The sequence below is a fragment of the Pipistrellus kuhlii genome, unplaced genomic scaffold (genome assembly GCF_014108245.1).
Source record: "Pipistrellus kuhlii isolate mPipKuh1 unplaced genomic scaffold, mPipKuh1.p scaffold_m20_p_4, whole genome shotgun sequence".
NCBI classification, from domain to species: Eukaryota; Metazoa; Chordata; class Mammalia; order Chiroptera; family Vespertilionidae; genus Pipistrellus; species Pipistrellus kuhlii.
Genome location: NW_023425540.1, coordinates 26223147 through 26238959, shown reverse-complemented (window position 1 = coordinate 26238959; position 15813 = coordinate 26223147). Strand labels below are relative to the sequence as shown.

The 15813-nt window shown below is 56.1% G+C and overlaps 2 protein-coding genes across 7 annotated transcripts in view; both read left to right on the top strand.

Moving 5' to 3' along the window:
- The window catches only part of PLEKHG4B (pleckstrin homology and RhoGEF domain containing G4B), a 66312-nt gene extending 61564 nt beyond the window's left edge, over positions 1-4748 (top strand). For 5 of the 6 annotated variants that reach the window (XM_045571573.1, XM_045571571.1, XM_036409674.2 and 2 more), the window contains 3 exons: positions 1098-1264; positions 2484-2545; positions 3850-4748. In XM_045571573.1, the coding sequence (XP_045427529.1) occupies positions 1098-1264; positions 2484-2525 (209 nt within the window). In that variant the 3' untranslated portion in view covers positions 2526-2545; positions 3850-4748. The remainder of the gene's footprint in view (positions 1-1097; positions 1265-2483; positions 2546-3849) is intronic. The other variant, XM_045571572.1, reaches the window with a different exon arrangement.
- A 2070-nt stretch (positions 4749-6818) lies between these two features.
- Positions 6819-12944, top strand: LRRC14B (leucine rich repeat containing 14B). Its single transcript, XM_036409616.2, has 2 exons — positions 6819-7742; positions 11276-12944. The coding sequence occupies exons 1-2, from the start codon at positions 6850-6852 to the stop codon at positions 11919-11921; spliced, it is 1539 nt and encodes a 512-aa protein (XP_036265509.2). The 5' UTR covers positions 6819-6849; the 3' UTR covers positions 11922-12944.
- Positions 12945-15813: the final 2869 nt, after the last annotated feature.

Here is a 15813-nt window from a genome sequence, read left to right as displayed (position 1 = left end):
GGAAGGGATGTGTCTGGAATTCACCATGGTTGGTTATTGGCCTGTGGTCTCCTGCCCAGATGCGGCCCATCCTCGGGCCACACTGCCTGGGACATGTACCTTTCCAAGCCCAAAATGTGTCCTTGCCAGCAGGACAACATCTGAGACTTTGCAATCTCTGTGCCTGATGGAAGGCATTGCACGTGAACCCTGCCGGGGAGCCCAGGCAGCCAGGTGCTGCACACCTGATCAGAACCAGCAGCAGCCACGGCAGGCTGGGCCACCCGAGTACAATGGGGACACATGGCATTGCCAGCCCAGGGCGGCTACACTTCCTGAACACATACTTCTGGGTCCAGGACCACAGGTAGCTCACATCTGGGCTGGCACAGCCTGCAGTCAAGGCCCAGTCTGAGCCCGGATGTGAGGACAAGGAGAAAGGGCCTGTGTTAAGGGCTCATCTTGGCCATCCCCAGCTCGGTGCCCAAACAGCACTCATGATCCTGCAGAGAATTACAGGGGAATGCCACCAGCCACCCATGCAGGAGATTGAGACTGTGCCCAGACAGTGGCCTAGAACTCCAGTCTCAGATGTGGGGAGTGACCCCGGGTCTGGACCCAGTGGCTTCAGCTAGGCCAGCCCTCCAGTCCTGCAGCAGAGATTTGGGGGGGAAAGGGGGCAGGTCGGGGAGGAGGGGTGTAGGAGGGGGAGGGGAGGGAAGAATGTCAGGTCTTGTTTGTCCTGTTCTGGCTCCTTGTTTAAGGGTTGGGGACCTTCTTTGGTCTCAGTTTCTGCTTCCCCTTTGACTTGCATGCCCAGTGGTCACAGAGCCCCCAGCATGAGCTGAAGACCGCCTACTGGTGGAGAGGTTGTCTGGGCGCCGCCCACCCTGGTCTATCAGCTACACTGGCTCAGAGAACCGGGTCAGGAAACACTGTCCATGAGCATATGTGGTATTACCTTCCTGCCACACCATCCTGCTCTGACCAGCCTCACGTGCTGCTAGAAGCTCGCACATGGAGCAGAAAACGCCTAGCTGTTGATTGCCCCTGAGCATAGAAGACGCGGGGCAGCGCTCATTCCGGTGGACCCGCCCTAATTCTGGTCCTCTCCACAGGTGCCAAGAGCTCGGAGTCTTCCCAGTGCATGTCCGGGGACAGCAGCCCTGGCCCACCCGGGCTGTCACAGCCCCTGTTCTCTGATAAGGGCCCCCAGAGCACACCTCCCCCCCTTCCACCGAGGGACCCGCAGCCACAGATTGACGGAGCCCAGTTCATCACGACCGTGAGTGTACCCTCTTCTGAGATCCCACACGAGAGGCCCAGGTGCTTTGGGCGCAGTCAGTACCTGCCCACGTGATGCTGGGCCGCCCAGGACCACACAGACCCCACCCCGAGGGGTCATCATGCACGTGAACCTGCTCCCCACCCGCACCCAGCACTGCACGCTGGGCAGGCTGGCTACAAACCGAAGGCCTGGCTCAGGCACTGGGCACTTGGAGTCACTTAGCCAGGGTGATTGTAGGGCCTGCTCACTGCTGAGATTTTGCCGGCCCCCTGGAGGCCTGTACCATTTGGCATTCACTGGTTCCATTCAGTGGGGCCCTCACTCAAGGCCCTGCAGTCTGGGTATAAGAGGGCTGATGGTCAGCAGAGCCATTTCCAAGCAGCCTGCCGAGGAGCAAGCTGAAATCGGAAGATGCAGGGCGGAGGGTCAGCAGGGACTCTGCCTAGAGTCCAGCCCCTCCAGGGACACTTACAGGACCCCCAGTCCTGTCCTTCTGAAGGGATCACATACCTGGCAAATCAGTGTTCCCCCAAATGGATGCAAATGTGTGTTTTTATCTCGGGAGGGTGTCTGGGGCCCAGCCTGTCATAGGAGGATGCCCCAAATATTGCTAAGGGTGTGCACTCAGACGTCTTCCTGAAGGGGAGGGGCTGACATGGCCCGGAGAGGGGCCAGGCAACACACAAGTTACCTTTTCAAAGGGACCTCCTCACAGGACATGGCTGGGCCTGTGGGGTCAGTGCCTTCGCCCACCCCACGTCATACTCGTGAGTCTCAGGCACAGCTCCAGTGCTAGAAAGACACCCTCAGGCCGAAACCGGTTTGGCTCAGTGGTAGAGCGTCTGTCTGCGGACTGAAAGGTCCCCGGTTTGATTCCGGTCAAGGGCATGTACATTGGTTGTGGGCACATCCCCAGTGGGGGGTGTGCAGGAGGCAGCTGGTCGATGTTTCTCTCTCATTGACATTTCTAGCTCTCTATCCCTCTCTCCTTCTCTCTGTAAAAAAATCAATAAAATATATTTAAAAAAAAGAAAAAAAAAAAGAAAAAAGAAAGACACCCTCAGACCACCTCCTGGAATCCTCGGAAGGAAAGGTCCGATTTTAAGGGTGCGCTGAGCAGAGAGTCGAGGGAATGAGTCTTTAGCTCCCTTGCCCCAGATCATCTGTGAGGCCCAATGACGCTGGTTCTGTAGTGACTTCCCTCCCTTTCTGTCAGAACAACACCCCTCATGTCTTCAGCTTCTGGATAGCTATTTGAGTGTCAGGCAAAAACACTCTGTAAGTAACAGTCTCCCAGCTTCCCCAGTGCACCAGGGTTTCTCTCGCCCACCTAAGGCGCTGGGCACCCCACCACCCCCAGGCTGCCTGACTGAGCCTCTGCCTGTTGCAGATGCTCCCATATCAGGATCCCATATCGTGACGGCATTGACAGCACCACGAGAGAGACGCACCGGCCAGGCAGGGCTGCTTCCCTGCTCCCCCATCTTCCTGTCTAACCTCCCTGTAGTCTCGCTGCCTAAACCCCCTGGTGACCGGCATACTCAAGAGGCCAGCATTGGCCACTCTGAGAGCTCAGGCCTTTCTCCAATAGGAGGGCCAGGCCTGGGAGAGATATAGTCTGTCCCCAGAGGCCCAGCCAAGGCAGTGGAGACCACCCACCCCGCCCCTGCCTCCAGGGTGTCCTCCAGAGCACCCCCTATCAGCAGTGGCTCAGGGGGACCTGGCACCCTCTCCTGAGAATGGACCTCCCTGACACCCCCTCCCACCTGCCCGTGCCCTATGGCTCGCCAGCAGTTGTCCACAGACAAGGTTGTCACTCATTGTGCCCAGTACTGCGTGCGGGAAGTCCATGCACACATCGAATCCATGTCGCAGCAGGCACAATGCTGTGCAGGCACCATGGGTGGGAGCCACAGTCCAGTCGTCAGGATGAGGACTTGGTGGCAGGTTCCCTGAGTGTGAAGTCACTTCCTCCACCATGATCTCAGGCCTTGGTGTCCTGGGCGGACAGTGGAGGAGGCACAAAGGAGTGCAGGAGACATCTCTGCCTGAATCCCATTCTCAGACTGCAGAGAAGACCCCCTGCTCACCCCCTCCCACCATCCCCCCCCCCACAGTTTCCCTGCACTGACCACCTTCTGTGTGTGTGTGTGTGTGTGTGTAGGTCCCGGAGCAAATGACAAGTCTACAAGTACATGTGAAACCCCTGTGCCTGTAAAATAGACTGTTTTCCACAAACCACCTGTGAGATTGTTGTATGAGATACAAGATACCGTAATGAGCCAATTAATTAGGAGTCGTTTATTGCGGACGTCCTGTGATGCTAGCTGAGGGCCGCCACTCCCTTCCAGGCCCAGACCTGTCACTCACAGACCAGCGCTGCACCTGCCACAGGAGAGTCAGCTCGAAGGGGCTCTTGTTAAGGGGCCTTGTCCTGGTCCTTGCCTGGCCCAGTGCTTCTTAGAAAGGATGTGTCCACGAGCCTAGAGTGCCTTTTGTGGTGGGAGGACCCCTTCAGAGCCTCACCGACAAGGACTCGGTGCTCTGGCAGACCTGAGGTAACAGGGTCGTTCTTTTGACAGCTCTGAGACCGGGATGGGATGTGGCTACTCCAGGCAGAGGAACCTCAGTCTAGACCTGCACATGAGGTCTGAGGATGAAGCTCCAGCTGGGCGCTCCTGCCACACCGGCCCCGGGATTCTCGGTCACACGCCCCTTGGGACCTGAAGTCATTTCCATCAATTAACCGCTCAGCCTGTGCATGGCCAGGCCTCCGCTTCCTTCTTCCTGTATGGTTCTTCCACCTCCGTCCAGCACCGACACCCCATGCGGCCCAGCCTCTCCCACTGTGGTGGGAGCACACAGACCCCTATCCCATGCGGAGGCCCAGACACGCGTGGGCCTCAGAGCAGGGTGAGCCCTCTGGGACTGTGTCTCTGTACATCAGGCCGTGGGTGACGGGCCCCGCAGAGATGGGTCCCAGGTGCAGGGTGAATATAAGGGAACCTCCGTTCTGTTTCCCATGTAGCGAGTTGTATGTAGTCAGCAGAGCAAGACTAGAGTTAGGCTCAGGGGCCACAGGTGACCCCCTGTGAGCCTGGGTGGAGGCTGCACCCTGCTTCCCAGGCAGGCACCAGGGTGGGGCAGGGGCACAGCAGGTGGGCTTGCAGCTCTGAGGAGCCGGTGCCGGAGGCCCGTTGGTGTGGACGTTGCCCGAGAAGACCACCCTCACCAGAGGAGTTGAATCGGAAGCAGGGAGAGCCTGGGAGACGCCAGACCTGTAATGAGCTTCCTGCTGCAGACATCCCTCACCCCCACCCCGCACCACCACCACCACATGGACCTCCAGGACCAGGGAGTGCTGGTGGCAGGGGCCACGCTTCTCTGATCTGCCAGCGTGGAGACTGTTTTGTCACATTTTTAGTGCTGACGTGTCCCAAACTTAGGAACAGAAATAAATAGGATGTGTTTTTACCAAGTGGCTGCGTGTCTCTACAAGGTCTATTGTGGCCAAGGACATCTCCTGCACATGTCACCTATGTCACCAGGAAGCCCCGCTCCTGCGACCCTCGCTCTGGGGTCCGCATCCACGTCACACACCTTTTGGTAAAGGCAGGTGAAGTCCCACTGCTCACTCACCCCTCACCTGCCTGACTGAAGTGGGTTCCACCCTGGGAGCTGAGGCCTCCCCATCCCCACCCCCCTGAGGGAGGCTCAGAGGGGACAGCTGCCTGCAGGCCCCTGAGGGAGCGTCCACACCCCACACACACCCACTCACATGCCACACACCTCAGCAGATCCTTTCCTCCACTGCCTTTCTCTGCCTCTCCCCCTCCTCCTCTTGCTCTGTCTTCCTGTCATCTTTTCTGTGTGTGTGTGTGTGTGTGTGTGTGTGTGTCTCTGTTCCAGTGGTTACCCTCCCAGCCCAGAGCTTGTCCTGGTGGCCTGTGAGCTAACTGCTCCAGCCCTGCCCCAAATGCTGCTGCTGCTGGTGGTGGTGGTGGTCGTGGTCTGTGTGTGTGTGTGTGTGTGTGTGTGTGTGTGTGTTGGGGGATAGGAGGGAGTAAGTCATTTAACAATCAGTTAACAGCCATCAATGCCCAGGCTTTATAGAGAGGAAATATTTCCCCACCCATTTTAGTAACAAAAGACAGATTAACAGAAAAGCAGTTTTATTTAATATAAAATTTAGGTGGCATGGAGCCCTCGCAGGAAACGAAGGCCCAATGGATAAGCCCAAGTGTTTCTCTACTAAGCTGAGTAAAGAGGCAGCGGTGGAAAAGTAAGGAAGACAAGTTACTTAACGAGGTCTGTTTGCTCAGATTCTCTGGCCTGACCCCCAGCCCTCCTGGTGCAGGAAGGGTGACTTACATGCACTTTATTTCATTTTTTAAATATGTTTTCATTGATTTCAGAGAGAGGGAAGGAGAGGGAGAGAGAGAAACATCAATAAAAATTGTTCGGCTGTCTCCTACACATCCCCTGTTGGGATGGGAATTGAACCAGCGACCTCCTGGTGCACAGAACGATGTTCAACCAACTGAGCCACACCAGCGGGGCTCACATGAAGCTTTAGCTCCTGCTTTTAGGAAGAAAGGGGAAGGTTGGAGGTTAGCACCTGCTATTGTTCAAGTGCCTTTAGCTCAAAATAATCCTGATGCTAATGTGGCATATTTGGCACATCGTACTCTGCCACCCTTCAGAATGAAGAGTTGAACACCACATCAGGGAGGCAAGGCAGCATGGCTCCCAGGGCCTCCCATCCAACCTGCAGCAGCGCTTGCCTCCTGGGTCTAGGGTCCGAGATGAGGACACGGGGGGGATGGAGGGTGCAGAGCCTGCATCTCCCAGCTGCTGTCAGGCAGGCCCACAAGGGACTGTCTGCATGTCCTCCCAGCTCACTCAGACCATGGCTCCCTCCCATAAAAGTGGGAAGGCCACAGGCTGCACTGGGTCCTTGGAGAGAAAAAGGAAGAAAAGGGACAAAGCAAAGCATTGATGCCTTATGGGGCTGGCACAACCGTTGTCAGAGGTGCCTACCCCCATCCTTGGTACTAGTCCCTATTCCCAGAAGTGAGGCCAGGGGAGACTCCTGCCCCAGAGGTTCTGTGAAATGTTTGTTAGCCCAAGGCTGACCTTGTTCTATGCTCCTATAACTGTGGGCAGGGTTAGAGCTGGGGCAGATGTGCTCCAAGGAGACTGCCCTGGGATCAGCTTACTGCACTCCTAAGCACAGGCCACCCACCCTTGCAGTGGGCACAGGCCACCCACCCCTGCAGTGCGCACAGGCGGCAGTTTTCTGGGGCCCAGACCTCCCCTGACCTAAGCACTGAGCTCTGCTTTCACCAGCCGAGCTCCACGAAGATATGCCGGCTGCTGCCAGACACCTCGCCCAGAACCAAACAGGCACCCGGGACCAAAATAACCATCAGATGACACAGGGCTGGCCGGCCACCTCCCTCCCAGAGGCAAGCTGCTCCCAGCAGCTGCAGCTAAAAATAGCGGAGGGCATACACGTGTCTTCGGGAGAATCACGGGGGGGGGAGAGCCCTGTCCTGCCTTTGTCACCGCAGGTGGGCAGGATGAAGTCACTGCGCTTTGCTTCTGCCGAGGCCCTGGCGTCCCACCCGCAGGTGGCCCTGCAGAGCCTGGACAGCGTGGCCCACAACCTCTACCCACTCCTCTTCAAGGCCAGCTACCTGCTGGAGCGAGCGGAGGTGATCCGAGCCCTGCTGCAGCGGTGGCCGCTGGAGGAGTTCCGGCTTGGGGCCCTGCTGGGGCCCAGCACAGACCACGCAGCCGACCTGCGAGACCGGGCCTGCAGGGCCTGCCTGGAGGCCTGCCTGCGGGGCCTGGCGGACCACGTGCTCCGGGGCACGGGCCCGCGGCGGCTGCTGTTGGCCGACCTCACGGGAGTCCGGGACGTGCAGGTGCAGCAGTGCCCCTGCGGGAGGGCGCTGGGCCGGTGGGGCCGCACGGAGCTGCTGGCCAGGACCTGCTGCGAGCTGCAGGCGGACCCCCGCGCCGCCCGGCATTCCGTCAAGGTCCTGGCTGACATCTTCGTCACGGATGGAAACTTCCAGTTGGTGGTGCAGGCCCTGGGGCCGGCAGCTTCCACCCCGCCGCTGCGCCTGCGCTGCCTCTCCTTCCGGGCAGACAGCCTGGAGCCCGGCCAGCTCCTGCAGGTGCTGTGCCTGGCGGGGCCCGGCGAGCTGCGCCGGCTGCAGGTGGTGCACAACGTGCGGCTGCACGCGGGCCACGTGCAGCAGCTGCTGGCCCAGCTGCACTTCCCCCAGCTGGTGTCGCTCACCCTGCCTGCCAGGGCCTTCGACCCGCCCCCTGCCTGCGCCCCCGCTCCCGAGGGGGAGGACTCCCTCCTCACCTCCATCGCCTGGCAGCTCAGCCAGATGACCCAGCTCACCGAGCTGAGTGTGGCTTTCTCCACGCTGACCGGGAACGTCCAGAAACTGCTCGGGTGAGTCTGGGGTGGCCACAGGGAAGTGGCAGGGCGGGTGCGGTCTCTGCTCACAGCCTCTTACCTGGGCCAGGGTGACTCGGGACCCTAGTCTAAAGCCAAAGATGCACCAAGGAACCCGGTAGATAAGGGGACCTTGGTACTTATAAGAGGCCCAAAGCAGGAGGGGACGGACTAGGCCGCAGTGGTCGGCAAACTCCTTAGCCAAATGTCAACAGTACAACGATTGAAATTTCTTTTGAGAGCCAATTTTTTTTAAACTTAAACTTTTCTAACGCCACTTGTTCAAAATAGACTTGCCCAGGCTATGGTATTTTGTGGAAGAGCCACACTCAAGGGACCAGAGAGCCACATGTGGCTCACGAGCCGCAGTTTTTCAACCATGGGACTAGGGCACATGTGTCAAACACAAGGCCCGCGGGCCAAATCCGTCCCGCCAGGCCTTGCAATGTGGCCCGCACCACGCTGTCATCACTGCACTCAGCTGTGTTTCCATCACAATGACAGTTTATGACTGTTCAGTAAACCATTTGGCCCGCGATTTAGGCTGGATTTTAGATTTTTGCCCCTTCTCTGATTGAGTTCGACACCCCTAGACTAGGGAAAGAGAAGGGAAATTTAGCACTGGGAATTCACAAGGAACTGTTTTCAATTAGTAAGGTAAAGAGAAAATGACTGATTAGCAAACCAATAACACAGAAGTGACTATATTGGTGTATTAATTACTTGTTATTGTAACCCCAACACTGGGCTGAACAAGCTTGCTTCTGGGTTGCTTCTGGCTGTTGGTGGACTGTGGTCTCCTTGAAGGTGTGGCAGACGGAAAAGTGGGTTATCTGCTTCCAGGTTCACTCCCGCGGCCCCGGGCAGGTGGCCTAGGCACCTCTTCACACAGGCTCAGGCCCTCCACGAGCCTCTGGCTGCTCCCCGAGAGCCAAAGTGCCCTGGGGGTGGAGGGGCTGTCCTTGTAACCTCCTCACTTTTGCTTATTGTGTGGGTTAGGAGCCAGTCACCACCGGGCGGGCCGTCAGGCCACCTGCCATGAATATCCTTATAAAAACGTCCAGAAAATTGAGCTTCTCATTCCTTGAGCCAGGGAGTGAGGAATGAGGAGCCCCTTCCTAGTTGAGGGAGCCCTTTGCTTGCAGGTGTTTCTCTTTTATGCACGTTAACCCAGAACTGCCAGCCCAGGTGGCCAGAGGCCACACTCCCTCTCCTCTACTGCAGGTATCCCGACTCCGCCAGGTCACCCATCCCTGTTCCTGCCCCTCAAATCTGCCAGGCAGGGGAATGAGGGCTCCTTTCCTCCTGTCTTCCACAGGACATCAGTCTCCTATGCAGAAAAGGTGGCCGCCAAGCCCACTACGTAGAACTCTGACGAGTGACTGGCTCTCTGGGACCTTCAGGACAGTCCTACATGTGGCTGGCTTGGGTCCTCAGTCCAGATGTGCCTTTGTGCGGGGGGGAATGTGTCCCGCAGCCAGAGGGACCCGACACAAGCCTGGCAGGGCTGTCATGCCATGTTAGCTCAGCCCCTGATTTGCCTTCCCACTGCCCCGCACACCCTGACCCTCCACTGGGGGGAGCCCGTGCTCCATCGTGTTCTTTAGTCGGGCTGGATGCTGAGCGTCTAGGATCCCTCCCTGGAAGGTCCAGGTGAGGAGTGTCAGGGAAGGCACACTCCTGAGGTCCCTTTGAGGCTGGGGAACAGGTGGGGATGTGGCAGGGCCAGGGGTCAGCAGGGAGCGGGGACAGCAGGGAAAGGGCAGTGTGAGGGAGGTGGCAGTGGAAAGGAGGAAAAGAGGGAAGGGCTCCAGCTTTTCCTGAGTGAGCAAAGCCCCGGAAGTTCTGAGCAGGAAGGTGGATGATCTGTGTGTCTCCACAAGGCTCACTCTGACCTCTTTGGCACACACAATGCACACGGGTGGAGGGTTAAGGAGAACCACATGGGAGGTGTCAGGCCGCCACGACCCCCTCGGTTTGGTGATTCCTAGGAGGATTTCGTGCAGAGTAGTGCTCACAGCTGTGATTAATTAAGGAAAAAGCACAATTGCAAAGGGAAAGGCCGGTGGGACTGGGCTGGGAGGCCTGGCAGGAGCTCCCAGGTCCTCGCCCAGTGGAGTCCCCGGACTCACTTTATCCCTCAGCACCGGGTAGGTGCCCTCTACCGGGGAGCTAGTAAGGCGCCCAGGCCCAGGGTGTGTTGTGGGAGCTGGTCGGCCGGCTCTTCCGCCGGGCGCACACCCAGACTCCAGGTCCCAGAAGGAAGCAGGACCTTGGTATGAACCAGATTCTTTGGGTAAATAATCCAGGGCCAGGGGCCACCCAGCCCCCAGTCCCATCCCCAGACGCAGGCCTCCCAAGGTCAACAGTCAGGCCCATACTGATGGCCCTGCCAATCTACATAGGAGAGGACTAGGCTAGGACAGTGGTCAGCAAACTGCAGCTCTTGAGCTGCGGTTTGCTGCTCTGTTGACTGAGTTTGCCGACCACTGGACTAGGACCATCTGTGAGCAGGGCAGGTGGTGAGCAGAGCTCAGGCCTGGACTTGATGTGAGGGAGGATTGACAGGATTTCCTCGTGGGTGGTGTGGCATGAGAGAAATGGAAAGAGAAGCATTCACCCACAGAGCCCAGCAAGGATACAGAGAGCACGCTGTGAGGTTGACAGCAGGTACTCAGCTGTGCAGGCCCATGGGCAGATACCAGGCACTGAGCGCACACATAATACAGGTGCAGGAGGTGGGAGGGGATGGGCAGGACAGAGAACTGGACCCCGTGCAGCCTTCTGTGCTCAGCGCTCAGGTCCTGAGTCCCGGGGATGGCTGGACCGAGAACACGCATCTCTCACAGGACCCCGTTGTCCATGTTCTTTCTGACTTTGAGGACCGCAGCCCAGAGCAGGGTCACGCCCCGGCTCTGTGTTTATTGATGTGGGGCCACCTATATCAGAAAGGGAGAGCCTGGACAAGATGGCTCCAAGGCCCTAAAACTGTGTGGCTTCCACTCTTGAATGAAACCTGGGCATCTCATTTCCTGCTAGTTCACACGCATCTCCCTGTCCCAACCAGTTTGTGAGCAGACATTCTCTACAGAGACCTCTGTGGTCATGTCCCCACCGAGAGTGGTGACATGAAAGATTCATCCTTGTAGGAGCTGTGGACACGAGGCCAGATCTGTCTTCGGTGGAGTGAACTCTTCACTACACGCAGCCACACCACCGTCTCAAGGATGCAGCCTGACTTTCTGCCCCCCAAACAGCCGCAGACAGTAGATGAATGAGCGAGGCTGCATCCCGATCACAGTTTGTTCATGGCCGCTGAAATTTCCTGTCGTTCTCTCATGTCACAGACGATCCTTTTGGTTTGTTCAGCTCTCAGAGCCATTCTCGCTCTCAGGCTGAACGAAAGCAGGCAGCTGGTGGATTTGGTTCTGAGGTCACGGCTGCTGCCCCCTGAGACAGAGTCACCTAGTCGCCCGCAGAGCTCCTCCCCGGGGAGCTGCTCACCTCTGCCATTTTCCACTCACCTGCAGCCCCCTCAGGACCCCGCTGAGAGTGCTGGACCTGGCCAACTGCTCCCTGAACCACGCGGACATGGCCTTCTTGGCGGACTGCGCCCATGCCGCCCACCTGGAGGTGCTGGATCTCAGCGGGCACAGCCTGATCTACCTCTTTCCTTCGAGCTTCTTCCGGCTGCTGGGCCGGGCAGCGCAGACCCTGAGGGTGCTCACCCTGGAGGAGTGCGGCATCGAGGACCGCCACCTGAGCACCCTGATCCTGGCCCTGGGCCCCTGCCGGCAGCTGCAGGAGCTCCGCTTCCTGGGCAACCCGCTGTCGGCCTCCGCCCTCCGGCGCCTCTTCCTGGCCCTCTGTGAGCTCCCCAAGCTGTGGTGGGTGGAGTACCCAGTGCCCAAGGACTGCTACCCGGAGGGGGCCGCCTACCCCCAGGACGAGCTGGCCATGTCCAAGTTTGACCAGCAGAAATATGACCTCATCGCCGAGGACCTGCGCGGGGTGCTGCTGCGGGCCGGCCGGGACGACATCCAGGTCTCCACACCGGTCTTCGGAAGCTTCGACCCAGATATCCAAGAAACGAGCAACGAACTCGGGGTTTTCTTGCTGCAAGCTTTCAGAACGGCCCTGGAAAACTTCTCCCTGGCTCTGAAACAAATGGAGTAGGCGGGCCCTGCAGCAGGCACAGCGGGTCTCGCCTTCCAGCCGATGGATCTGTGACCACCCCGGGGTCGGCAGTTTGGGCCCAGTGTTTGTGCCCTCCCTACCATATCCGAAGCATTTCTTAGTCCTGGCATCTGTTAGGCGCTCTAGGAGACGAAGCCCTGCCTTCCCGTAGACATGACACGAGGTCACTTTAGGCTCAAAGCACAGCGGGCATGCAGGAGGGGGACATGGCCCGGGGCAGGCACAAAGAAGTGCCAGGGACTGAGAGTGGCCGTCCTGGTCACGGTGCGCCCCAGGCTGCGTGCGAGATGCAGGCTAGCCTGGTAGCGGTAGCAAGGAGGTGGGAGAGAGGACATCAGCTGGCATGAGAGGGAAGAAATGAGAGAATACGTCACCACCAACTGGGAAAAGAGTGAGAGTGAAGAGCATGGGAGCCCTGTGCTGTCCCACCCCCTGGCTTGTCCACAGTGCTGATGCTTACAGGGTGACGTCTGTCTGAATATTTACAGCAGCCAATCTAGCGTGGACCGTGGGCTTTGGTTATCAATGGCTTTAATCTAATTTGAGGCGGTGAACAGGGCCAAGGCTGCTGGCTGAGCCTGAGAGCACAAGGGGAAGGAACCCGAGGGCCTGCAGTGACCACACCCTGCTGCCCTAAGCCTCGCAGGCCCTGAGGAGGACGCTCTGCTCTGGTCTAAGGGAGCTGGCCTGGCGCTCAAGAGTAGGACGCAGGTGGGCTTGGTTTCCACAAGCTCTTATTTGTGCAACGGTGATTATTAGGATGATTAAATACAAATAAAACAGAAGTGTGTCTTATTCAGATATGATTTTAATTTCAATGCGATTTAACTTAATTTTAATTTCAATGTGATTTTAAGTTCAGAATTTTTAAAGGAACCTATGAAATAAAACAATTTTTTTCTCAAGATAGAAGCTTGTACCTGATCTGGCCAAATCCTCCTCAACCATCCCAGTGCTCCATGAAGGTTTGCATCACTGAGTGAACAGGTGCTGCCCCTCCCCTAGTGTGCCCCTTCCCAGGTGCTCCCACCCCTCCCCAGATGTGTCCCCACTCCCCAGGTGTGTCCCTACCCCGGTACCCCTGCCTCTTTCTCCAGGTGTCTCCCATGCCTTTCTCCCACGATGGAGTGGGGCCTCTGAGGTTGGATCTCCAGAGTGAGAGCGATCTCAGGGGTCAGAAGGGGAGGGAAGGGTGGCCTCCCGTCAGATCTGCTCTCTGCCTACCAGCTGCATGTCGCAGCTCTGTCATGCTGGTAGTCTCTGGGGTCCTATTTCAGGCACATGGAGTTTGCTATTGTAAGACGCTCTCAGGAAATTTTTTAATGATTTGATTCTGCGAAGAGCAGAGTAGGTTCCACTGTTTGGGTCTGTGGAATTCTCTTGATGACAGACTTGGCCTCTGAGTGCCAGCCAGGTGGGACCCTAGCACATGAGTGGCTGAGCCCGGCAGCTGTGGTACAGAAGGGCCCAGGGTTGCTGAGGTGACCTGGGACCTGGGATTTGGGGCAGGGCAGGCACACAGGGGTCTGCTAGAGGCAAATGTGCCCTGGGGCCCTAGGGAACAATACATTCTGATGAAGCCCTCTTAAGAGGTTGAGAGGCTCAGGAGAGCCATCATGAAGCCAAAGGAGCAGCCTGAGTGGGACCGTGCCTCTGCCCAGTCCCAGGGCTGCAATGAACGTGTTCCTGTGGACCTGCTCAGCCCCGACCACGTCCAGCCATGAAGAATTTTCATTGCACCTGCTCAGCCTGCAATTTGTGGCCCTGACAACACCTGATGTGGCAGCAGCTGTGGTAGGTTTCTGTCAGGGTCCAGGAGCAGAGGATGTGGCCCCCACACAAAAGCAAACTGGGCATAAGAAAAAGCACCCAGAGATGTCTAATCACTGTGCTGTACCAGGGGCCAGACAGATGAATTGAATGGAGACTTGATGGGAACACCATGTTGGACACCATGGGGACCTCTGTGATGGACACAGAGACAGTATCATCCTGCACTGTGGGGACCACCATGATGGATATCACGGGACCACTCTGATGGACATGGTGAGATTATCATCGTGTATACTGTAGGGACCACTGTGATGGATACCAGGAAACCACTCTGATGGACATGGTGAGACTATCATCCTGTATATTGTGGGGACCACTGTGATGGATACCATGGGAACCACTCTGATAGATACTGAAGGACCACTGTGGTGAACACTGGGGGGTCACTGTGATGGACACTGGGGGTTAATCTACCTGGACCTGTGGGTACCACCATCTGCCCATGCTGCCCCTTCATTCTTTGTAGCGGGTTAAGCATTGTTTTTCCCTGTGGAGTTCAACACTACTTCCTGTTTCCCATCCTGGCAGAGAGGGCACAGATTCAGGGGCTTTCACTTGGTCCATCCTAATGACTCTTGTTCCAGACCATCCTTTCTATTTACATGTTCAGACAGCTCTTGGGCTCTTCTTTTTCTCCATTTTAAACCATTTCAGTTCAATAGTGTTCCACCATAATCTCACTTTATCCAGACACCATTTGGGACATCTGTGAAGCCATCAGATGCCACCACATTGTGTGAACATTTCAAACCTAATATCAATTTTAAAAAGATAGATGGCTTCAAATTTACACAAGAGAATTCCACAGACCCAAATAAGTTTGCTGATGGAAGGCAGTGGTGCCATGCAAATACAATGTGGCCAAATTTAATTTTCTGTAGAAAACTCGTCTTCCTAATCTTACAATCTAAAATAATTTGAATCATCTGAACATACTTATCTAGTTGTTGAAGGAGGTGAGGCTGAGGGCATGTTGGAAATTAGAAAACACTATGAAGATGAACAATTCTCCTTGAAAATCACTCACCTACTAAATGCCTGAGTGTATTTTCCTTAATTTAATGTAAAAACCAAGAGAAAAACATTAAGTAGCTTATCCAAGGATATGTGACAAATCATTGGAGTAACAGGAACTAGAATATGCACCAGATTTCACCGAAGACATCACTTGTCATATCAGTGATGGCAATACAGCAGAAAGACATTCTGAGCCTTTAAAGAAGTGTCAGACCACAGTGACCAGAACCTAGGAGCTCTGGGCAGAGCCAGGGCAGAGGACCAGCACCCATGTCTTTAAATATATTTTTTATTGTTGATGGTATTACAGATATCTTCTATTCCCAACCCCACCCCACCAGTACCCATTTTAGGGAACTTACTTAGTCAGCTTCCTCATCTCTAAAATGGTTCTGAAAATTTAAACACATCAGCATAAAATACTTACAGTTCAGTGTGCAGCAGGTACCCAGCGAAGAGTAGCTCCAATGATTATACCCTACAATTTAACATAAGTTCCCTATAAGCTGAATGTTTTTAACGTACATCTTATTGCCACATAGACAAGCAGGCAGGCAGGGTGGAGACAGGATTTGAAACCAGATGGACCTCAACCCAGGCACTGCAAGGCCACTTTCATAACTGCACAGAAGTTTCCAGCAGCTCTGGAGCAAGCTGCCTGGATTCATACTGGCTCCAACATACCGCCAGGATGACCTTGGGCAGGCTAACTTTTACTGACCTCCATGCCACTTCCCTCCCCTGTAAAATGAGGACGTGCAGAAGAGTTCACACAGCAGGCCCGAGGCTGTGGTCCTTTGAAAGGTCTGCTTACAAGGTTGGCTTTTGGCTGGCATCCGGGGTCCTATGTTTTGGAAGAGTTCCCGCCACTAACTAGTAAGTGCCTAAACTCTGTACAGTTTGGACTGAACACTTCCTTCTGAGAGTGTGGAATTTGTTGGGGATGTGCCATGCCAGGCAGAGGGTGCCTATGTGACCAACCCTCAACAGAATCCCTAGGTGCTGTCTCTAAGGCAGTGTT

Coding starts and splice junctions, on each gene's coding strand:
- LRRC14B (XM_036409616.2), top strand. CDS start 6,850: ATGAAGTCACTGCGCTTTGCTTCTGCCGAGGCCCTGGCGTCCCACCCG. Junction 7,743..11,275: donor AACGTCCAGAAACTGCTCGG/GTGAGTCTGGGG, acceptor ACTCACCTGCAG/CCCCCTCAGGACCCCGCTGA.